The sequence below is a fragment of the Mus caroli genome, chromosome 2, assembly GCF_900094665.2.
Source record: "Mus caroli chromosome 2, CAROLI_EIJ_v1.1, whole genome shotgun sequence".
NCBI classification, from domain to species: Eukaryota; Metazoa; Chordata; class Mammalia; order Rodentia; family Muridae; genus Mus; species Mus caroli.
The window spans coordinates 32,119,573-32,143,917 of NC_034571.1; the positions used below are offsets into that span (position 1 = coordinate 32,119,573).

At 48.1% G+C, this 24,345-nt stretch overlaps 1 protein-coding gene across 1 annotated transcript; it reads left to right on the forward strand.

Moving 5' to 3' along the window:
- Window positions 1-586: 586 nt before the first annotated feature.
- Ptgs1 (prostaglandin-endoperoxide synthase 1) lies at window positions 587-22,468 on the forward strand. Its single transcript, XM_021151171.1, has 11 exons — window positions 587-730; window positions 829-927; window positions 7,381-7,497; window positions 7,833-7,973; window positions 8,142-8,285; window positions 10,779-10,960; window positions 11,057-11,140; window positions 12,928-13,174; window positions 15,211-15,497; window positions 19,250-19,397; window positions 21,175-22,468. Exons 1-11 carry the CDS (start codon window positions 724-726, stop codon window positions 21,528-21,530), a joined length of 1,812 nt encoding a protein of 603 aa, XP_021006830.1. The 5' UTR covers window positions 587-723; the 3' UTR covers window positions 21,531-22,468.
- Window positions 22,469-24,345: the final 1,877 nt, after the last annotated feature.

Here is a 24,345-nt window from a genome sequence, read left to right on the forward strand (position 1 = left end):
ATCCCCTCCCAAAATCCTTCCCCCACTCCCTCCACTACACTTCTCCTCTGAGTAGGTGGGGGCCCCCTGGGTATCCCTCACTGCCTAGGGTGGTTTTGCATGTCCATTTTATAAATAAATACACCAAGGAACAGCAAGGACTAAATGTGAGCCAACTGGCAGGCTGTGTATTAGGAATGTAAATTACAGCTCCTCATGTCTGACCTGGCCTCTGCTTGCTCAATGGGGAAGGAAGCTCTTCTGTTGGCTGGCAGGAGTGGCAGTAGCGTGTTTTCCATGCAGGACCCCGTGTGCAGGCTGGGCTGGACTGCATGGCTTCTCACCTCCTTGCTCCTCATCCTCTTCAAGCAAGCTATGGTTCAAACCAGCCTCTTCCATCATTTGTTCTGCCCACAAGCCTTGTCCTCCTTCGTGCCCATCCTCAGAGAGCCTCAGTTTGCTATATCCCAAATGGATGCATTTCTGACACTGTAAAAAGGTCTTGCACCTCAAGGATCGTGAGTTATGGTCTGAGCAGTCACCATGCAGTAATTAATAAAACGTCTTGGCTAAGGCTGGAGCAGAGGAAGTTGGCCGACGGCCTGTCAGAGGTGACAACTGGAGGGAGGAGTGGGGGTGGAGCCGTGAGATGGGTGGGAGGGGACCTGCCAGTGCTGGGGCAGTGCTGGATTTGCACCCGAGGAGCCAGCCGTTGGCATTGCACATCCATCCACTCCCAGAGTCATGAGTCGTGAGTCCGACCCCAGTGGTGCCCCCACGCGCCCCGGAATTCGGTGGCCTGCAGGCGGAGTCTTGAACGCTAGGCTCAACTCTCTCTTCCTTCTGCAGGAAGGAGTCTCACGCTCCGGTTTCCCCTGCTGCTGCTCCTGCTGCTGCTGCCGCCGACACCCTCGGTCCTGCTCGCAGATCCTGGGGTGCCCTCACCAGGTAGGTGCACACCCCCCCCCAACGATGCCCGTGAAAATTCCAAGTCTTGCGCCGTGGGCTTGGTCCATCTCCCTTCCAGGCGGACTCCCTGAAAGGGGAACCTTTCTGCTCGCGGTGCCGGGGAATAGGGTGTTGAGGTTATGGAACGGGGTCCCTGGAGAACGGCTAGGGCCTACCTGGGAGCTCTCTGGCACACAGCCCACTGAGATCCCAAGTCGGCAGGGGAAGTAGAGACAGGTTCTTTAACTTCTCACCTGATATGTGGTCCGACTTTCCAAGCAGCCTCTGTACCCACCCCCGGCCCCCGCCCCCCAGAACTCGGCGGTTTCCTGTAGGGGCTCCTTGGGGAGGAAGCAGCAGACGCCAAGGGGAAGGCGTGCTGGACACTGAGTTCCTTTTCTTTAGCCTCTAACTTTTGGGGAGTCTATCTTAACGCTCAACGGTAGATACAGGGGTGGGGGTGGGGGACACCAGCTATCCTGGGAATGGGGAAGTGGGTACATAGTGACCAGGAAATTGAGGTTCAGTAGGTGCGATAACAGCCCCAAGTCACATAATGCATAGTGGGCTCAGGGTTTGAATCCAGGATTAGCCTAATCCAGTCACTCTCAATACCTGCAGTGGTTCCAAAGAAGCCAGTTCTGCAATTCTGTCCCGCTTCTCTCCCTCAGGGCAGAACCAGGTTCTAGGAAAGAAAATTAATTTACTCCCCTCCCCCACCCCCATACTTTCTTCCTCTGCCCTCCACCTTTCCTTCCTCTCTTTACAAATTGGATGCCCATCTGTAAAATGGGGTCAAGAAAGGTTGGCAGTAGGGGAAAGGGAGGGATACTACAGGGCCTTGGAACTCAGAGGACAGAGTAGCCTGAGAATCACAGCAGGCTTCCTGGAGGATGGGGTTTGAGTGAGAAAAAGAACTGGGGACACCTGTGCTAGGAAGGAGACAGTCTGGGTTTTTGGAAAGGAAGCCATTTGTGATCCAGCACTGCAGTTTACCAAGATTAGTTGTGCTTGCCTTTTCTTTGGTGCTCACAGCAGCCTTGTGGGAGGCAGATGCGTTAGATCCATTTTATAGATCAGAACTTTGAGAGGCTCAGGAATTGGGGCCACTTGTTGGAGTCCCCACAGTGAGCTGATGGTAGAGCCAAGGCTGACATGTTGGCCATGCTGGCTTTCAGTTTCAGGATGAGTCCAGCTCTCACCTGACCCTCCACCCTGTGAGGACCTGGTGTTCATGCACCTGTCTTCCTTGCTGGGACTCTTTCAGGGAAAGAGTAGAGTTCAGCTTGGAGGGCAAAGCTGTGCCAGGGAATCCACAAATGTTCAAGCTCATCCCTTCCAGACCCTGGGCTTGGCTTGGTGTCCTCCCTTTAGCCAGGGAGTAGGCATGACTTGGTGACCCAAGCTGCGCCTGACTGGAGCCATGGTGTCCCCTTTGCCTATAGTCATATTGCAAGTGCTGGAGTGGAATTTTTCTGTTTTGCATTCCAAGGGCTTTTTCTATTTGTGCCTTTGGCTGAGGCCTGGTGACACAGAGGTCACAGTCTGATGTGGAGTGATGTAGGTGCCCAGAGTGACGTTGGAGTCCACAGTCTGATGGTGGAGATAGGCGCCAGCAGATTGTTAAGTAGGAGAGTGAGGGCTGTGGCGAAGGGTGAGAGAGAAGTATAAAGATGTCAAAGAGGGAGTATTGACCCTGTGTTGGTTAGGGGCTGCAGGCTGCTTTAAAGGATGATGGCTTTTGTCTCTCGTTGGGTGGGGGGGATGGCATCCTATTTGAGCTCAAGGCTGTGTGCTGGGGATTTATAGTGTTCAAATGCTTGCCTTCCAGTGTGTGTGTGTGTGTGTGTGTGTGTGTGTGTGTGTGTGTGTATGTAACAGGTCTCTCTTTGTAGCTCTGGCTGTCCTGGAACTCACTATGTAGAACAGGCTAGTCTTTTTTTTTTATTAGATATTTTCTTTATATACATTTCAAATGCTATCCCAAAAGTTCCCTATACCCTCCCTCCTCCCTGCTCCCCTACCCACCCACTCCTGCTTCTTGGCCCTGGCGTTCCCCTGTATTGGGGCATATAAAGTTTGCAATACCAAGGGGCCTCTCTTCCCAGTGATGGCCGACTAGGCCATCTTCTGCTACATATGCAGCTAGAGATACAAGCTCTGGGGGTACTGATTAGTTCATATTGTTGTTCCACCTATAGAGTTGCAGACCCCTTGGGTGCTTTCTCTAGCTTCTCCATTGGGGGCCCTGTGTTCTATCTTATAGATGACTGTGAGCATCCACTTCTGTATTTGCCAGGCACTGGCATAGCCTCCTACGAGACAGCCATAACAGGGTCCCTTCAGCAAAATCTTTCTGGCATTGTGCAATAGTGTCTGGGTTTGGTGGCTGATTAAGGGATGGATCCCCGGGTGGGGTAGTCTCTGGATAGTCCATCCTTTCGTCTTAGCTCCAAACTTTGTCTCTGTAACTCCTTACATGGGTATTTTGTTCCCTATTCTAGAACAGGCTAGTCTTGAACTCACAGAGCTCCACTTGCCTCTGTCTCCCTAGTGCTGGAATTAAATAAGTGTGCACCAGCATGCCTGGCCCATTTATGTGCCCAGGGAGAGGGCATGGCCTGGTGAGTAGAGCTGTGAGCCAGGCTTAGAAGCCTGAGGCTAGGCTGACTCCTGCATGTGGGGTGAGACTTGAACACAGGCCAAAGCCTCCTTGTGTCTTTCTCGGCTTCTCCTATCTTCAGCCCCAGCTAGGTAGGTCTGTGTACCTGGAGGGCCTTACTTTCCTGCTAGAGGTGGCTACTTGGGCCTGCCATGGAGGTGTCTGCCCTGGATCTGCCTACAGGCATGGTGTCAGGGAGGACCCAAGTCTGGCTACTCAGGCTTGCTTTCCTCTTGGACGCCAGGCCCCTGGAACTTCTGTAAATATTATTCTTAGAAGATTTGGATGCAGCCTTTTCTGCCTGATGTTGTCCACACATCCTGGAGAACTCGGTGTTCCCTAGCTGTACCTGTTCCATGCCCTGCTTGGCTGTGAGTCCAGATCCCCCCTCCCCCCCCAACCTTTGGGCTGGAGGACATCTTACCCCAATCTATGGATGGGTTTTAGAGTCGGGACATCTTGGTCAGGGGTTATCTGGGGGAATGTGGGTTGGCTGCCTTGACCTTCAGGTCTGTGTTTTGCAGCACCATGGTGGCAGTCCATCGTCCTGCTTCATGAGTGGCTGAAGCTCAGTGGGAATGGTCGCAGGGTTCTGGGCTGAGGGTAGGGGAATGATGGAAAAAATTTAGAGGCCCATCTTGGCTTCCCCTAGAGTACAGACAGGGTGGGGAGTCCCTTTGAGATACCCGCTCTCCCTACTTATGGAACAGACAGGAAAACAAGGCCCTAAGTGTGGAAGGCACTTGTTCATGAATATGGCCAGGGACAGCATCACTTCTCAGTTCATCTTTCCTCTACTCTTCTTCCTTGGTAGCTGACTTGTGCTTGAACGTGGGTCACTGGAATTAAATTAGAATGTATGCCTGTACCTCCTAGTGCTCTCCTCGGATGGCTCCTTAGTTCCATCAAGAAAGACAGGTGGTCTCTGTAGAGAGGACCTCTCTGTAGTTGGCCAGAGAGCTGGGTAGTCTCAGTAGAGAGATCTCCTCTGCTGCTTAGAGGAGTGGGTGGGCATGGGGATCATGCAGAGGCGAAGCCAGAGTTCCTGTTGAGTGCTGGAGGTCGGCTTCTGGCAGGAAGCTGAGGCACAGTTTCTCACATTCACCTTGTTTACAGCTGACCTTGAAGAAACAGCAGCATCTTTAGCCTTTGGATCATCATGACTGTTGTATCCTTCCCCTAAAGCCAGCCCCAGACATCCCAAGATGAGTCAGGCAGGGTGAGGGAAGGAGGTTTAAATTTTGGTTCTGCAGCCTGGAAGCTGTGGGGCTTGCGTGTAAGCCTCTTGCCTTCCCTGAGTCTAGACTTCCTCCTTGTGCAATGGGAGGCTCACGTGCGTGTCTTCCTGCTAGGTGCTGGATGCTCAGTCAGTGACAGCCCCATTTTCCCCAGCCTGGAGGCCACAGTCAGCATGACCACTGGCACCCGGTCTCATCTCCATACACTTTCATATCCCGAGGAGCTCCTGTGGTTGTTGTCCCTGCCCAAAAGGACTTTTCCTGTCCTGGGGTAGCTGGTGTTTATGGAAAGAGAGTTGGGAGGAGGGAGGGCAAGCTGGCCACAATTTGGTTGGGAGGGAGGGAGGGCCCTCTTTTGGATTGAGGTGGGGCATGACATCCCAATGACATCAGGAGGCCTCACAGCTTGCCTCAGGGGGCTGCTGGGAGGATGAAAGCTTCTCTCTGGCCAGCAGGGGATGGCTAGTCTCATCACGCTATTTTGTTAGTTCCACACACATTTGTTAAGCTTCGGTCACTAGCAGTTTCCTGAAAGCAGATGGGACAAGCCCAGGCTGTGAGCCCAGCCCAATGGGGAGATGAATGTCTGGGAAGGTGTGGCCTTCTCTCAGGGTAGAGAACAGAGAGGAAGACTTGGAGAGCCTTGGGCAGAGGGCAGAGGGCAGAACAGGATTCCTTGGGGGAAGGCTGGAAGATGTGTGAAGGAGAAACGTAGGCTAGGTTAGGGTGGGGTGAGGGAGGGTTGCTGTAGACCCTTTGAGATTCAGAACCCTTTGAGACTTCTGCTGAGGTAGAAGTAGGAAACTGGGGCCAAGAGGAGCCCCTTCCTTCCGTCTCTGCCTTTTGAGTAGTAGGAGTGTATTGTTGGTAAGTGAGAGCCTTAGGCTGGAGTGGAAGGTGGGGGTGGCTAAGCTCACAGCAGGTGAGCTGAACTTGACCAATGATCAGAGAGAAGGGTTCCAGACCTGCCAGGCTGAAAGTGGATTCAGGTATCTTTGATCTTTCTGGGACTGTAATGAGCTGGGGGCAAATTTGGGGACGTGGACCTCTGGGGTCCTGGCAAGTCTCATCTCTGGGTCTTGTTGCCAGATCTGCCTGTGCAGCTTGGAAAGGCTGTTTTTTGTCCAGCCTTGTTCCCCCTGGCCTCTCTCTTCTATACTTCTGCCAGAGATCACAAAAATGTCATTGTGGGGTTGTTCAAACAAAAACTATTTGCATGCATGGACCATATGCTTTTTGCTGGTATGTGTGTGGTGATGGTGGTTCTGGGGGCATCTGGAGGCCCCTGGAGGTGGAAGGGAGGGTGCTGTACTGCTGAAGTGAGCCTCTGAGGTGAGGACACAGGCCTTCCAATGCTGGCCTCCTTAATGATTGGCCAGTTCATGCCAGGCTACTCCAACTTCTTGCCACCCTCTTGACCCTAATCATCACTCACACAATGTCAAAGCTCTCTATGGTGTTGGCTCTATGCCCAGAAAGAGCCTTGTTCACAGAAAAGATTTTGACGTTTTTGTGTAAGCCAAAGCAAGGTACCTCCTGCCCGGAGCCAGGAGTCTGCCAGGTTTTGCTCTGCTTTTGGCAAAGCCTCTATCTCTTCCCGAGCCCCAGTTTTCCTGACTGAGCAGTACGCGAAGGCAGGGCTAGACCTGGATGGATTGAGTGACTGTTTAACTTGGTTGCTGAAGAGTACCTGAGGCCACAGAGATATAGAAAGAGAGCGGCAGTCAGAAGGATGGGACTTAGACACAGGGAGGGGCTTTTCTTGTTGGGGGTTCTATGAGGTAGGAGTAGGGAAGAAGGGAGGTCGATGCAAGAGTTTACACACCGCTGTCTCAGATTTTCCAGCCAGGCTTCTTGTGATTTCTCTGTGTTTGACTTCTTCAAGATCTTAGGGTGTAGACCACAGCTCCACTTAGGTCAAGTCTTTGCTTTTCAGGGCAGCTGAGATCCCCCTCCTGGTCTCTTGTATTTTATCCTTGATTCTGCAAAACCTCTTTCCTGGAATTGATTGCTGAGTTTGGGGAGAAGGGGTGGAGAGGAAGTGAAGACATGGACAGTTGGCCTGCTATGACCATTTCCTGGTGACCTTTTCTGGCCTTATTTTCTTCATCTGCAAAGTGGGCATAATGAAGCCTGATGTCCCCTCCCTTCTGCAGAGATGGAAGGCTAGGCAGATCCTGTGTTTCTAATATCTGGGTGCTCACAACCTAGGCGCTCATCTGGTAGAAACCTTCCCATACCCTGGCCTCCTCTCTGAAGCCCACAAACATGGCGTTTGTCACTAGGCTATGCCAAGGCAGGAAGTGGGGCCCATAGCACATTGTCTTATCAGCTGTTTCCTAGCTTCAGCTCCACCAGCTTGGCTCTGGTCTCTTTCCCTGACTATTTTCATGGTAGCAGGGAGGGATTGAGAACTTTCCCTTGGGCCCCTAGCATGAATTGGGCTGGAGGTCCAGGGCAGAGGGTGGAGTTTCCGTCTATGGTGTAGGAGTGGGGCAGGGCGGGTCAGGAGGCTAATTGAGGGTATCTCTAATACCTGTTTATCACCCACAGTCAATCCCTGTTGCTACTATCCGTGCCAGAACCAGGGTGTCTGTGTCCGCTTTGGCCTCGACCACTACCAGTGTGACTGTACTCGCACGGGCTACTCGGGCCCCAACTGTACCATCCGTGAGCAAGACCTCCAGTCCCCAACTCTCCTGCTCCCTGAGATCATCTCTATACCCCCACACCTGCCTTTTTTTTTCTCTGACCATGGCGTCTTTCCCCTCCTTGTCTGGCTTTGATCCATGTTCCCACATGAGCTCTTTTCTTAGTCCCTTCCCACCCTGTGGTAGTTCTTCATGCTCGGTGTCCCTTGTCTTATTCTGGGTCCTGGCTCTTTCATGTGTTATCACTCCTAAGGATACTTCCTATAGACTCCTGTTTGGTCCCTATCCTCTCACCGTGGGTTGCTCAGGTGTTTCCAGAAGGGATGGACTCAGTGACTCCCACTTTCCCTGCAGCTGAGATCTGGACCTGGCTTCGGAATTCTCTGCGGCCCAGCCCCTCGTTCACCCATTTCCTGCTGACACATGGATACTGGCTCTGGGAATTTGTGAATGCCACCTTCATCCGAGAAATACTCATGCGCCTGGTACTCACAGGTGGGTGTGGGGCTGGCCCCTCTAATCTGGGGAACCTGGCATTTGATAAAAGCAGTGGGTGGAGAAACTAAGATTGCCAGATAAATCAAGGGCCGGCATGGGAGGAGGCAGGGAAGTGGGGTGTAACTGATGTGGGAACAGCCTGTCGTCATTATTTTTGTTCTGCAGTGCGGTCCAACCTTATTCCCAGCCCTCCGACCTACAACTCAGCGCATGACTACATCAGCTGGGAGTCCTTCTCCAATGTGAGCTACTATACTCGCATTCTGCCCTCTGTACCCAAAGACTGCCCCACACCCATGGGGACCAAAGGTAAGAAAGGGGCTGTGGCAAGGAACTAGCTTGGGTTTTCCTCTTCAGGCAGAGCAGGCAGGAAAGCCATTTCTGACCCATTTCTTAGATGGGTAAAGCAATGCAAGACAGCATGTCTAGGATCAAGGAAAGGCAGAAAAGGCAACTAAGCGTCATGCCTATGGTGACAAAGAAAGTCAGAGGCAGAGGCTGACTATGGTTATCATGGTACCCCAGGGTGTCTGTCTGCTTCATCCTGATGAAGGGGATTATGTTGGGTGGTTAACTTGAAGCTGAAATGGAAGAAGGAAGGAGTAGGGTTCCCTGTTCTGGGTGCTAACTCAGCTTGATGCTTTATTACTAGAGTTCCCAGGCTCTACCAAGGCTGGGAACAAAGAGTGTCTCTTTTTTTTTTTTTTCTTTAGTTACCCAAGACCCATTTGGCCTCTTGGGCTTCCTTTTCACTCTGTTTCGAACTATTTAGAGACCTTTGTGGTTACCCAGCTCAGAACCAACCATATTCGCCATAGATAGGGACTGGCTGCTCAATCCAGCGGTGCTGTTGTTATACTTGCTGCCATATGGTGTCGCTGTTGGACACAAGTCCCATACAGCCTTGTAGTCTTGCACACCCTGAAGCTTAGGTGTGCACTGATGTCCCTGCTTGGGTCTCTGGGATGCTACATTGATGGTTTTCATTCACACGGTTAGCTGCTATTCCCCAAATATGGCCAGTGCCACTGAAATATCTGATTCCTTCCAACACTGCAGGAATCAATCCTTCCCAAGGATGGTTCTAAAGTATAAGGTAGATATTGCTCTCTCTGTTTTCTTCTGGCATGATTCCTGAGGAGTCCAGTTGACCATGTTAATCCACATCTATTGACCCTGAGCCTTCAACTCAGGGCTTCACATGTGGTGTAGTGAAGGAACGCCTTTACCAGTAGGGAGGAAAGTCCTGTTGTCTCTTTTTGTGAGGGCAGTAGGCAACAGCTCCTCCAACATGGACATAATCAAGGAAGACATTTTACTTTGTAATGTCTTGGCTGACTCCTGCTTCATGATGACTCGTCTTTACCCCAGGGAAGAAAGACTGACATTGCTTAAACTAGGCAAAGTATAGCCAATTTTGTAGCTGAAGTTTTTTACCAGGACACAGCCACAGTTGTGCCTGCTGCCCATGGCTGTGCGTGTGGTATAAGAACAAGAAAGCACAGATCTGAGAAAGACCACACACCCTGTTGGGCTTATCTCCTTTCACACCACTCCTCAGGTCCACTGTGTCAAATACCATCACCCTGTTTTATGGAGGTTCATAGATGAGAGGGCTTGTCTCTGCTCACACAGTTAACAAATAGCATTGCCAGTTGTAAGCACAGGTTACTTTGCTCCAGGATAATGGGGTCTATCATATTCAATTTTAAAAATAGATTTATTTTTATTTTATGTGTATGAATGTTTCCCCTGCATTTCCTGCACTATGTGTGGATATGGGGCCTACAGAGGCCAGAAGAGGGCATTAGATTCCCTGGACCTGGAGTTAGGGATAGTTACAAGCTGCCATGAAGATGCTGGGAACCAAACTGGGTCCTCTGGAAAAGCTGCCAGTGCTTTTAACGACTGATTCATCTCCCCAGACTCCAACTCTATGTTTTGTTGCTGTTATCTTATTATGGGAAAGCTGAAAATGCACACAAAAGTTGAGAGGAAGGGATGGAGAATCATGTTCTGGTTTCAGCACGACCCACATTTACCCAGCCTTACTTCATCTAGCCCCGCCCCCACCCTTTGATCTCATTATGAAAACCTAGGTAGTTTGGAACTTCATGTAGACCAGGCTGGTCTTGAACTCATAGAGGTCTGCCTGCCTTGCCTCCTGAGTGCTGGGATTAAATCCATGTTCCACAACACTACATTGCTCCACTTTTCATTTTTTAATGGAGTTTTTAAAATTTAAAATTAATAAATTATTAATGTGTGTATGTGTATGGGTGTGCATGTGTCATTCTGTGTGTGTGTGTGTGTGTGTGTGTGTGTGTGTGTGTGTAGGCCAGAAGACAACTTTGTGGAGTTGGTTTTTTTCCTATCACCATTATGTGGGTTTGGGAGCTTGAGCTCAGATGGTCAGGTCTCTATGCCAGGAGCTTTTATCTCACTGGCTCCTTCTTATGATTTTGAGATATAGTCTCTTTGTGTATCCCAGGCAGGCTTTTAACTAGAGATGTCCTTGCCTCGATCTTCTCATTGCTGGGATTACAGGTGCACACCTATAGGGGATTTAAAAATGAGTTCAAAATATGAGGCATTTCCTTGGCAAATACTTCAAGCTCTTTCTTTTGGTAGAGCAGGTTACAGATTACCTGTGGGGAGGGAGGATTGGCTCTGAGGAGGAGTCTTTGGCCTTCCTGCTTGGGCTAGTTTGCCTGGGGACTTCTGGGAGCTCAGTGATCCTCAGGGCATGTAGGTACAAGCAAGAGCTAGGCATCTTCTGCCCTTTCCTACCTCCCCAACCAGGGAAGAAACAGTTACCAGATGTTCAACTTCTGGCCCAACGGCTGCTGCTGAGAAGGGAGTTCATTCCTGCCCCCCAGGGGACCAACATCCTGTTTGCCTTCTTTGCACAACACTTCACCCACCAGTTCTTCAAGACCTCTGGAAAGATGGGTCCTGGCTTTACCAAGGCCTTAGGCCACGGGGTGAGTATGTGGGGCAGGGAGGGGGGGCTCAGGTGCCACATGCAGGCTATCATCAGAGTCCATGTGATCTGAATGGACTGTTCTCTGACCTTGTAGGTAGACCTTGGCCACATTTATGGAGATAATCTGGAACGACAGTATCACCTGCGGCTCTTCAAAGATGGGAAACTTAAGTACCAGGTAGTGCTGGCATGGGGAGGGGACAGTGGGAAGGGTCTCCCTTGTTCTCTCTTATAAAGATGGCTGGGTAGGCAAATTGAAGAACTACCAGAGTGAAGGAAACCAGGAGGACAGAGAGTAAAGGCTGGGAGGAGTTAACAGGGCAAAAGCAAATAAAGAACGGGATGGATTTCCGTGGCCTCCTGGGGATATTTTCATTTCCTTAGCTGTTTCACTCCCTGGAATGGGCACCATGATGGAACTTGTACACATGACCGAGTCAGTATCCATCTTAGACATGGGCTTAACCATCAAAAAACCATAATCTATCAGGGGTCAAATACAGGGATGCCAAGGTACAGGCAAACCACAGTCCAACAGATCACGAACCTGACTGTCTGGATATGGGTGAACCACAGTGTATACATACATGACTGTCAGGGTGCAGGCTGTAGCAAGATTTCTTGTGTAAACCAGAGCTGTCCAACAGTAGTGTGAGCCTCATATGTAATTCAAATTTCCTAGTGGCTTCAGTAACAAAAGTAAAAAACAGATAAGATGGATTTTAATAGCATACTTTACTTGGGCTGGTAAGATGGCTCAGCTGGTAAAGGCACTTGCCACCAAGCCTGACAGACAGTGTTTGATCCCTGGGAGAGATCTGATTCCTGCAAGTTATCCTCTGACCTCTACAGCTTTGCTTTGATGCCAGGGCGCTCTTGCCTCTGCACACGGACATAAATAAATGTAATACAAAATTAAAAAGGTTCTCATTGGAGATGGCTCTCTCTAGATTTTATAAACTTTGTAATTGAATAAGTAGATTCACAAACCCAGTAGCTGAAACATCAGCTTTAAAAATGTAAAACTATAGGGCTGGAGAAATGAGTCAGCGGTTGAGAGCACCGCTGATCTCGCAGAGAACCTGGCCTTGGTTCCCGGCATCCACATAGAGGCTCTCAACTTCTGTAACTCCAGCTCTAAATGATCTGATGCCCTCTTCTGGCCTCTGTGGCCATACTCACACTGGAGGCATACATACATACATACATACCCATACATACATATATACATACATAGTATACATACAAAAAAAAATCTAAAAAAAAAATCTAAAACAAAATCAAGTAAAATCTAAACTAAATGAAATGAAGTTCTACAGTTTAGTCATATTTGAAGATTTGGAGCCACAGGTGGCTAGTGGCCTTCCACACTGGATTCTGGAAACCTGAAAGATCTGAAGGAAAATTCACTGGGGCATCTTCAGAACGGAGAATGACACTTGCATATGGCTTGGCAGTGTGTGTATTTGTGATACTCTTATGATAACTGCCACCAACCAGTTGGTACCATTAGAGAGTCTGGAGGCTGAGACTGTTCCCCTATGAAGTTAAGGTTGCAAGGGAATTGAGGAAGCCAAGAACAGGCCATGGTAATTTTCTTGCTCCCTAGGGCATTTAGCTGTGAGAAGATTTGGAGGCAGGAAGATCCAGGGATTCCTAAGAGATGTCTGAGTGAGAGGAGGAAAGCTACTGTGGGTGATTCCAGACACCTCTTTAGGGGCGTGTTGTATGGAGGTCTCCCTCTTTCCCTCCTCCTCCCCACTTCCTCTCTCAGAGGTATACTGATTGCTGTGTACCCAAGTGGTAAGGGCAAGAGTTGGCTTAGGGCAGGCACTTAGGGAGCAGCAGGCAGATGGGCCAGGGCTGAGGTAGTAAAGTCGGAACACAGGAGCCGGCTGTGGAGAGCTCCAAGACGGATCTTGGAGGAGGGCCAGAGTCAGGTTGCCAGGCGGCCTCATCCCACAGGTGCTGGACGGAGAGGTGTACCCACCTTCCGTGGAACAGGCGTCCGTGTTGATGCGCTACCCACCAGGTGTCCCGCCTGAAAGGCAGATGGCTGTGGGCCAGGAGGTGTTTGGGTTGCTCCCGGGGCTGATGCTCTTCTCCACGATCTGGCTTCGTGAACATAACCGCGTGTGCGACCTGCTGAAGGAGGAGCATCCCACGTGGGATGATGAGCAGCTCTTCCAGACCACTCGCCTCATCCTTATAGGTGAGCACGTGCCCCGAGAGGCAGGAAAGCAGGCAGGTTAGGACCCTGGTGTTACTGAACCTGGGGAGTCACAGCCTGAGCCCGAGCCAGGTTTGGCTAACCATACTCAGGCCCAGGTCTCCAGGCTGTGGCTTCAGTTCCTACACGCGCTGACTTGCTATGAGCCTAGAAGGAAGGAAGGCTCTGAGTACATTTGATTGGTCACCTCAAACCCCAGTTTGTTTCCCCCTTGTGCTGTACCCAGTTTGGCCTTAAAGTCCCCAGCACACCAGCATCAAACCTCAGCTTACCCTACCCTCAGGAACCCCCAATTTCTCTCTCTCGGTCTATCAGCCTTTGTAGAATTTGGTAGATTCTAGGTGACTCAGGGACAAGATATTTTTGTGTCTCCTACGGGGGTGAGTCCATAACCTAAAATGTCAGATGGTTTCCTGCCTGGACCCTGCACCTCTGTCCAGACCAGGCTCTCCTTGTCTGAGTCATTACCTCTGGGTACAAGTGGGCATGGCTGGTTCCAATTATAGAGGCTAATTCACCGGCTTCTAGAAGAGTTGGTCACTGGGGATAAGAATAGCCAGAGGGAGGACAGGGTGATTCTTCGGAAGTCTGTATAGCCCAGACCTTTACCAGAGAGGCTAGGTCTGTGGGTAAAGGTTGCCCAGCAGGCTGCTGTGTGAAAACACTGTTAATCAGACTCAGGACTTCAGCCGACCCATGTTGACATGGCTGAGGTTGCCAGTCCTATGTCAACAGCACAAATGCCTCTGTTGACCCCTTCTCACATGACCGGATACATGATCATATGGAAATCCCATAGCGATTAATAGTGCCTACAGTTTACAGTCGAGGAAAGTGAGCTTTGGTGAGACAAATAACTTGACTCAAGCTCAGATGCCTACATACCGAGAAGCTAGGATTGGAGCCCAGTTCTGCTAACCGCAAGTCCTGTGGCTCCAGGTCAGTTTACTAAAAAGCCAGTTTATCTGTTGGCTGATTGGTCCAGATAACAGTTTCCTCTAACTATTCAGCTGGCCAGTTTTTATATTGTTCTGGAATGTTCAAACGTAAGTAATCTTTCTTGGCTGTTTGCTTTGTGTATAGCTGCTGACTAAGGGATTAAAGGGAACCCCCTGCCCATGAGATTCTGACATATCTATCAGCACACCAGAAATGTATTACACTTAAACAAATGCTTAGGGCTGGGCTCCCTAGCTGTGTGGGGCTTTCTTTGGCTTCAGCAGCAGCAGCAGCTGTCAGATGCGCTCTCTGAAGCTCTCGTCCCTCACTGAGAACTCTAGAGAAATGACATTCCTCACTAATACAATGCTGTGCTTTTGTATCTTTCAGAGTTTCTCAGCTTAAAAAATTTTTTTGAGACTAAGTCTTTTCATTTAGACCATTCTGGCATCAATGCTGAAACCCTCCTGCCTCAGCACATTTTATGTCCCCCCCCCCCCCAGTTCTGGGTTTACAGGCTTGGCTTCTCCAGACCCTTGTCGTGGTCTGTAGGAGGGAGGCTACATCAGGGTTGGGAAAATCATTCTTTTTTTTATCTTTTAATTTATTTCAGATATTTTGGTATTTTGGCCTTCATGTATATCTGTGTATCATGTGCCTGGCTGGTGCCCATGGAGGTCAGAAGAAGGCACCAGATCCATCTGAACTGGAGTCACAGATGGTTGTGAGCCACCATGTGGGTGCTGGGAATTGAACTTGGGTCCCTGGGAAGAGCAACCAGTGCTCTTAACCTCTTAGCCATCTCTCTCTCTCTAGCTCATGGAAACCAGTTCTTGAATGACTCTTTTCCTGGGTCTAAGGCCTTCCTATGGAGCAGCAGTGCCTTTGTCTGGGTCTCTCAGTCAAGTCTGAGACAGTTCTGTTTTCACATCCCCTTACAAGGACACAAAGCAGAAGTGACCAAGGGGAGTAAATGAACTCCAGCATCAGCAAGGAGAGGAGAGCAAGCACTTTTCACGAGATGTTCATTTCCCATGCATTGAGCTCTGCTGACCTTGTTTCTTATCTTCCCCTTGTAGGAGAAACCATCAAAATTGTCATCGAGGAGTATGTGCAGCACTTGAGTGGCTATTTCCTGCAGCTCAAGTTTGACCCGGAGCTGCTGTTCCGAGCCCAGTTCCAGTATCGAAACCGCATCGCCATGGAGTTTAACCATCTCTATCACTGGCATCCGCTCATGCCCAACTCCTTCCAAGTGGGCTCACAAGAGTACAGCTATGAGCAGTTTTTATTTAACACTTCTATGCTGGTGGACTATGGGGTTGAGGCACTGGTGGATGCCTTCTCTCGCCAGAGGGCTGGCCGGGTAAGCTTGAGAGAAACAGAGACATCAGGGGTGGGCTCTGGGATACAACAGACCTGGTCCAAACTCCCCAGTTTCTTCGTCTGTGGAATGAACACTCTGTTACTTCTACAGGTGGTTGTAAACATCCCTGTGTGAATTCTCTAATTTAGGTGACAGTGCCAGGTTTTATTAGTTACTTTCATGTTACAAGGACAGAAACCACTCAAAGGAGGAAGGGTTTGGCTTATAGTTTCAGGAGCATTACAGTCCTTCACAGTGAGGAGGCCATGGCAGAGCGGCCCAATCTGTTGTGGCAGCAGGAGCTCAAGGCAGAGGTTATTCACATTACAGCAGAGCAGGAGACAACAAGTTGGGAACCAGGGGCTGAGCTGTACCCCTCAAAGGCTGCTTTCTAGTGGCCCACTTACTTCAGCTTGGCCTCATCTTCTAAAGGTTCCAGCATCTCCAGTAGTGCCACCATTTGAGGAGCTAGTGCTTAAAACAGAAACTTATGGAATACATTTCAGGTTCAAACCATAGCACAGGCATCACACCAGATGCCCAGGATATATATGGTGATGAAGACTGATGTGGTTCGTGGACCCTGTCCCTTTGACATTCATCACGCAGAAGAGAAACAGTCCCGTGGCAGCTAGCATCATTTGAGGACTTGTTGTGTATAAGGGACCATGACAAGTGCTTTCTAATGTCCTCAGAATTCTAAGGACATGTTGAGGACCATAGCATAGAAAGCCATGGTGTCCTGTCAATTCTATGAGCCAGAGTTGAGTTAGGGTGATGGTAAAGATGGGCAGGCATTTCCCATGGAGAGCAGTGAGGCTGGTTTTAGAGGATGATCCTGTTCTTTATGGAGAAGATGGCATGCGCAAAGGCCTGAGGGTCAGAGGGCATAGCCCCTGAAGGACAGGAGGACCTTATTAGGATGTGCTAATATATAAGAAAGTGTCTGCATGAAATGCCTTTTTGAATTCCACATTTCCTATCAGCTGAATTGTCATCCCCCAAATTAGTATACTCTGATCCTAACCCTGAAGACCTCAGAATAACATTTGGAGATATCTTTAAAGAGACACTTAAGACTAACTAGAAAACTGGGACGGGCCCTAATCCAATATGATCTTGTAAGACAAGGAGATTAAGACAGTCTCACCCAGGAAGAAAACCACATGTAGGTACAGGGAGAAAGTGGCCATCTATAGGCCAAAGAGCTCTGCTTCAGAGGGAGCCAAGCACCAGACCCTCTAGTTTGTTCAGTGTGAAGGAAGGAATATGTTTCTGTTTGTCAAGGCACACAAATATATTTTTCTTGGGATTCCTAGCCAACCTCCTCTGAAATCCCTCCTTCTCTACATTTGGAAGCACCCCTATCTTCACCCCAGCTCTCTGGACCCCTCTTTCTCATCTTCAGCCCTCTGTTTCTCTGTCATCTTTGTCTCTCAGCCCTGTTAGAAAGCTGTGGTATCTAGTAGATTTAGATTTCCTCCTGGTAATTTGACTGCAATTAGCATTAGTTTGTTGGCAGGTTTCTGCCCTCTGCTCTCTGTGGCAACATGGGTGTGTTCGAGAAGTGATAGTAGCCTTTGTGTGTGGTTATGTGAGTGTGGAGTGTGTGAAAGGTTTGGGTTTTGAAATTGCCAGAAGATAGCAGGTGTTGCCTCTCAGGATAGTAAAAAGGAGCAGAGATGGACAAAGCAGGGTTTTCTCTAATGTCATTGCGGATGGCTCCTGTCTGGGGTGTTGCCATGGGACCACACTGTGATACTGCTTTGTTCCTTCATCTCCTTTATTTTACCACAACCATATCAGGTGGATGCTCTCACTTTCCCTATTTTTGCATATGAGGAAACACAAACTTAAGTCTGTCCTTGTATTTGTGTACTGGGGCTTTCCGACAAAATGCCTCAGAGCAGGTGGCTGAAGGTAACAGAGATGTACGTATTCTCTCAAGGTTAGGCCGCAGCAGGGTCATGCTAACACTCCCTGGGGCTCTAATGGGAGATCTGTTCCATGTCTTCCCCAGGGTGATCCTACAGTTTCTGGTATTTCTTGGATTGTAGAAGGGTCGCTCAACGGTCTGCCTCCATCACCTTATCACATAGTGTCTTCTCTGTGTCTCTAGGATCATTTAAAAGGGACCACTGGGCTGGGCACAGAGGCACACTCCTGTAATCCCAGCACTCAGGAGGTGGAAGGAGGAAGATCAGGAGTTCAATGTCATTCTAGTTCCATGATGAGTTCCAGGCCAGCCTGAGTTATCTGAGACCCTGTCTCAAAAACCAAACATGAACAAACAAGGCATCACTTCTTGGATTAGGATCTTCCCTAATGAAGCATGACTTTATTTTGCCTACACCCATGAAGACCATATTGTTCTCTTATCCATAGGGAATACATTCTAAGACACCCCCCCGGCACGGATGTTTGAAATAGTAGAGTACTAAACCATATTTACTCCTATACAAACAAACTGCGGTGAAATTTAACTTATAAATTAGGTTGAATTAACTTGAATTAACTTATAAATTAGTAAGAGACATAGTAATAATTGTAAAACAATTTTCTGTAATAAAGTATGTATTGAGGTCTTTCTCAGTGGTATACATTACTCACCCCTCTTGGGATGATGTGGGTTGACATTGTGTCTACACGAGGACATGGGATGTGATGAATGAAATAGGTATAAGATATTTAGTTTATTGCATAAGGGTTACCTGGGTGTAGCCCTCAGCTATCAGGACCGTTGACTTGATAACTAACAGATGCTCTGTGATTGACAGGCCAGGGAGCTTATGCAGTGCAGACATGCTGGACAGGGGGATGAATCACATCCTGGGCAGGATTGAGAGAGTCCTCATTAGATTTCATCACACTACTCAGAATAGCATGCAATTTAAAACTTAGGAATTGTTTGTTTCTGGAATTTTCCATTGAATATTATCAGATCGTAATTGCCTGTGGGTGATAGAAAGTGTGCAAAACTAAGCCACCAATAAGTTGAGACTATTTTCAGCTAAGGTCACGATTGTGGGTGCTGCAGGTTAGACTTTTTAGTGCATCTTTGAGGGGCACAAGTCCAGCCACACAGCTTGGAATGGGTAGAGCTGGGGCTGGACCCACTCTCTGCATGCTGTTCCAAGCTTGCTTTGCTCTGAGCCGTATGATTTCAATTCAGCTATGTTTTTCTTTCCTGCTCAATTATACATGATTATTTCAGGAGAAATAGAACTTCCTTAAAACTGATGCTCCTTAGTTTTTATGACTTTTTATGGGCTCATGTGTGTGTGTGTGTGTGTGTGTGTGAGAGAGAGAGAGAGAGAGAGGTCAGCTGTGTGTGTCACTCTTCTGGAGCTGCCCACCTTGTTTCTTACTTGGTCTGTACCTTACCTAGTGAGCTAGGCAGGCTGTCTAACAGGCCCTGGGGATCTGGAGTCTTCATTTTCATGGGGACTTTTTTTTCTTTCTTTCAATAAAGATGACACTACCTGTTGGTGTGACTCCAAGGAATTCAAGTTACTGGAAAGTGAAGTACTGCACACTTTAGTGTTGAGGAAGCAGGGATGTTGTTGACCTCTAAGTGAGAACAGCAGGGTAGGGCTAGAGCCAGACTGCAGCATCACGATCACTGGGCTACACCATATTCTGTCTTGGTTCAGAAAGAACCGGAGCCTTGGAGTTCTTCTCTTAGACCTTCCACAGGACAGTAAAAGAGTTTGACCTGATTCTGAGACTGACAGCGTGCTAATCTCTTACAGATTGGTGGGGGTAGGAACTTTGACTATCATGTTCTGCATGTGGCAGTGGATGTCATCAAGGAGTCCCGAGAGATGCGCCTACAGTCCTTCAATGAATACCGAAAGAGGTTTGGCTTGAAGCCGTACACCTCTTTCCAGGAGCTCACAGGTAGGTTGCTGCATCCTGGGCATAGTCTCTGCCCTTGAGGCATGTCCAGAAAGTGCAGGAGATCACAAGCAGAGAGACTGGGATGATGCAGGTGTCCAGCATTGTGGCTGAGCATTGTCAGGGAAGACAGTGAATGTGACAGTGGCCTACTGATTGAGAGACACCACTTTCCAGGTGGGTGTGAGGGATAAATAAAAATTTTCCAGGTATAAAATAGAGGGAGGGGGCACTTCAGGTATGACAAAGGGAAAGCCAAAGGATAGAGGTAAGAAAAGTAGGTACCTGTCTGGGAGAATAGTCATAGATGTGGTGGAGCGAGGGGCTTGTCTTGGGTGATGCTAGGTAACAAAGGGAGATTGGCAGTGCACTAGCATCTCAGATGCTGAAGGGTTGGGTTGTATCCTGTCTAGTGGTTCCTAAGTACTGACAAAGATGATAGGAGTATCTGGTTGGTTGGGGGAGTTGTGGTTCAGTCGTTGAGAATTTGCCCAGCATACAAGAGGTCATTGGCTTAACCCCCTTGATAAAATAAGACAAAATAAAATAAAAATAAAAACAAAAACCACATACACATTTATATATACACATACACTCATTTACATACTCACACAGAAACATACATGCCTACGTACTCACACATACACTGTCTCACATACAAACACACACACACATACTCATACCTATAGACATACTCATATACACAAACACACACATGCATACTTAAACACACACACACACACACACACACACACACACACACACATCCCAAATGCTTCTCCTGGAGATCGTGACAAGAATCTGTGTACAGGGGACTGGATAAATGGCTCAGCAGTTAAGAGTATAGATTGCTCTTGCAGAGGACCTGAGTTCAAGTTCCAGTGCCAGCACCTATCTTGGGAAGCTCACAGCTGCCTTTAATTCCACTTAAGGGGATCTAATGCTCTTGTCTGCCACAGGCACATGACTCACATGTACATGCCCACACAGAGACATATATAATTAAAAATAAAATAGGTCTTAAAAGATCTTTATTCTTTCTCCTCCCCCGCCCCCTTTCCCCAAATTTCCCCAGATGTTGGACAGTGGAGTTAGAGTCCTCTTGTCTCCACTGGTGTGACAGACCCTGTACCCATAGGAGGATGGGTTTGAGGAAATAAATGGAGAGAGCCCATGTCTGTCTCTTTTGTCTCATGTGTCCATCATCTGTGGACATGCAATTGTCACAGAGCGGAATAGAGTCTGGGATCAGTAGATGAGCTCCCACAGTCCTGGAACAATCATCTTGATGACTCTCATGAAAAAGGGTTCCAAGGAGCAGAGAGTACGCTGGCTCTGAAGACCTGTGTAAACTTGAACACACACACACACACACATATACACACACACATGACTCTAGGGTAATAGGGCCTGGGCACAGGTAAGGCCTTGAGATCTTACTTGAGGGGATCAAGACATGCTGTTTTCTTCATTTTATGATGGTCTAAGAATTAAGTCCAGAGAATGGGGTGAGTTACTTGAGGTCACAAGCCATTTGGGGACAGACCTAGACTTCTGTCCTCTTTTGTCACTACATAGTCCAGGTTGAAGGGCCTATTTGCTCTTTCTTTCCTAACTATTCCCTGATGACTGCAGGCTAAATTTTAGGATGTTTCCTCTAGTTGCTCAAATTGTTCTTCTGTAGTCTCTGTCATCCCCAGAGAAAAACTAGATCCAGAAGCTTCCATCCCCAGACTGATCTTAAGAAAATCATGAGTGACTGTATCCTCTTGCTCCACAGGAGAGAAGGAGATGGCTGCTGAGTTGGAGGAGCTGTACGGTGACATCGATGCTTTAGAGTTCTACCCGGGGTTGCTGCTGGAGAAGTGCCAGCCCAACTCTATCTTTGGGGAAAGTATGATAGAGATGGGGGCTCCCTTTTCCCTCAAGGGCCTCCTAGGGAATCCCATCTGTTCCCCAGAGTACTGGAAACCCAGCACGTTCGGTGGTGACGTGGGCTTCAACCTTGTCAACACAGCCTCACTGAAGAAACTGGTCTGCCTCAACACCAAAACCTGCCCCTATGTTTCCTTCCGTGTGCCAGATTACCCTGGAGATGACGGGTCTGTCTTAGTGAGACGCTCCACTGAGCTCTGAGGGAGCTGGAAAGCAGCCTCTGGAGGGAGGAGTTTTGTTCCTGAGGAAGACAGTCCTTGATGGGGGTTTTCGTGGCTTGGCATTGTGAGAGCTGATGCTGACACTTGGAACTTTGGGTATTACCCTTGCCTAGAATATTTTGTGATTTTGCCACTTTCGGATGTTGAATTCTTTGTTAACTAAGAAAGTTAGGAGTGGTTTTATCTGGCTCCTCAGAACTTGGCTCCTTGTTGGCAACTCAGAAAGTCAGATTTCTGGTTGATTTGGAATATAGGCTTAAAACTTTATATTATAGGGCAGGGTGTGGTTGCACACACTTTAATCCCAGCACTTGGAAGGCAGAGGCAGTTGGATCTCTGTGAGTTTGAGGCCAGTTTGGCCTATGTAGTGAGTTTTAGGCCAGCCATGGCTGCATAGCGAGACTCTTTCTCAAAACAAACAAACAAACAAACAAACAAACAAACAACAAACAAAGAGCAACTTTAGAATGTAGAATTCCTTAAAAAATCCCTTGAAAGTTAATGGGGTCCTTAATTTTCTTCGTAGAATTTGGAGGCCCCTTCAGAATGTTGACTATCTTACAGGTGACTCAGAAGGTCCTGTTCCTGGTCAATGATCTATAACACGGGCCAAAACATTCCCAACTTGAATGTCTAGAATGTGGAATTGGTTCATTTTCCTGTTCAGTGAAATGGACACAGAACAAAAGAACCCAGTGTCCAGCAAGAATTGCCTTGCCCAAACCTATGTCTACACCAAAGGTCAAGGCAGTAAGGTGTTCTTGGGAGCCACACTTAGACTCTTTCCAAAGATGTGGAGGGAACAGATGGACTCATCTATGATCTTGGTTGGAAACCACCACAGTTCTATACCCATCCGGATCTTTGCTTGTGGCAGCTGATTCTCATGAAGCTAATAAAATTCTTTCTCCAAAGTTGCCTGCTATGTCTCTCTCTAAGTCTCCTCTGCAAGTGAACACTTTCCTCCTACCCACAGGCTAGGTGTGCCGGAGGCGCAGTGGGAGACTTTCCCAGGAGCTTACCCTTGTATGTAAGCCTTCTCTTTGATGCTTCAACCCTCCCTTTGGGCCATAATCAATCTCTGTCAGTCTGTTCATCTAGAATACCTAATTCCCAAACCTTAGAGATGCAGCATCCAGTTTCTGCCAGCTGATTAAGTTGATATCTTCTTATAATGGAGAGAGGATAGCTGGGAAGAAGAGCACACTACTCAAAGCCAACTTTGCACGACCAATTCTCACATATTGTCATCATGACAGCATGAAGTAGGTGGTATAACCCTAGATGGGTCTCCAGAATGGCCAAGTGACATGCCAGTACCACATGACCCAGGACCAGGTTTGGAAGCCAGTTCCTCTCCCTTCTGATTTGGCTCTGTGCCAGCCCTGATCTTGCCTCTCTGGTCCATATGAGAGGTTTGGGGGTTGCTCTCACTTCATGTGCTAGCTACATGTTCACGATCATGCTTATTTCTTCAAATGATGCTTGTGTACTGGGTACTTTGATGGGGACACAGCAGTGAGTAGACATACGGATATGGTTTCTGCTCTTCATAGCTTACGTTTCAGTGGAGACAGGGAGCAGACAACAAATACCACAGTGGAGACCCAGTAGTTGTTACCCTCACTCTCTAGTCCTGGCCTGACTCCCTTTACTGTGCCACATATGTTCTATAGCCAATGAAGAAGCAAGGACAAACAGCTAAGGTGAGAAATCAGGAAAAGCCTTGGTGCTCTATTCTTTGGACCACTTCCAGACAGGCCATGAAAGGAGAGGATCTGGGTTCCACCTGGAGGTCTTCAGAGCTGGTCCACTGACTTGTAGTTCAGAAAGCCTATTTCTAGTTGGCTAGTTAGGGGCCCCTATTCTTCTTCTTCCCCGGCCCTGCTGACACAAAGAATGTGATCCTTGGCACACCATCTCTCAACTCTTTCTAACATATAAAGATCCTTTGTGTGCCAAACATGGCCAGAGAGGACTTGTGTCTTGTTCTTGCTTACCAAGTATCTATTTTCACAATTCCATACCTAATTCTTGGACCATTTCTCACCCCTTCTTTTTCTTTCTTTCTGTTTGTTTGTTTCTTTTTTGTTTTTGTTTGTTTGTCGCTGTTGTTTTGAGACAAGGTTTCTCTATGTAACAGCCCTGGCTGTCCTGGAACTCACTTTGTAAAACAGGATGGCCTGCAACTTCTGGCCTTTTCATATTAAAATCAGTCTTTTAAAAACCTAATTAAAATATAATTACATTATTACCCCTCCCTCACTTTCTTCCAAGCCCTCCCATATCACATGTGACCACTCCTCCTCAAATCCATGACCTCTTTTCTTTAATTATTGTTTTACATATACACATAATATATATGAATATATGGATAAATATATATAGATAAAACCCACAGAGTAAATTTAGTGTCACACACCTGTGCATGTGTGACACACACACACACACACACACACACACACACACACACACAAGCTTTTAGGGGTGATCATTTGATATTGGAATATTGGATACCCATTTAGAGGGCTCATCCCAGGGCAAGACCAATTCTCTCTCTCATAGCTGTCATTAATTGCTTGTATTTCTTTATCTTGGCCATGTGAGATTTTCTCCATCCACATTGGTGTGCTATTTACAGCTGTGCTTTCTCTCTCTCTCTCTCTCTCTCTCTCTCTCTCTCTCTCTCTCTCTCTCTCTCCCACCTCTCTTTTTCTCTGTCATACACTCTCTCCAGGGCCTCATATAGCCCTGGATGGTCTAGAACTTGCTCTGTAGATCATACTGGTCTTGGA

Bases quoted from the DNA above. Each gene is read 5' to 3' on its own strand.
- Ptgs1 (XM_021151171.1), top strand. The intron at 10,961-11,056 runs GTGAGTATGTGG...CTGACCTTGTAG, and splicing joins CCAAGGCCTTAGGCCACGGG to GTAGACCTTGGCCACATTTA. The intron at 19,398-21,174 runs GTAGGTTGCTGC...CTTGCTCCACAG, and splicing joins CTCTTTCCAGGAGCTCACAG to GAGAGAAGGAGATGGCTGCT.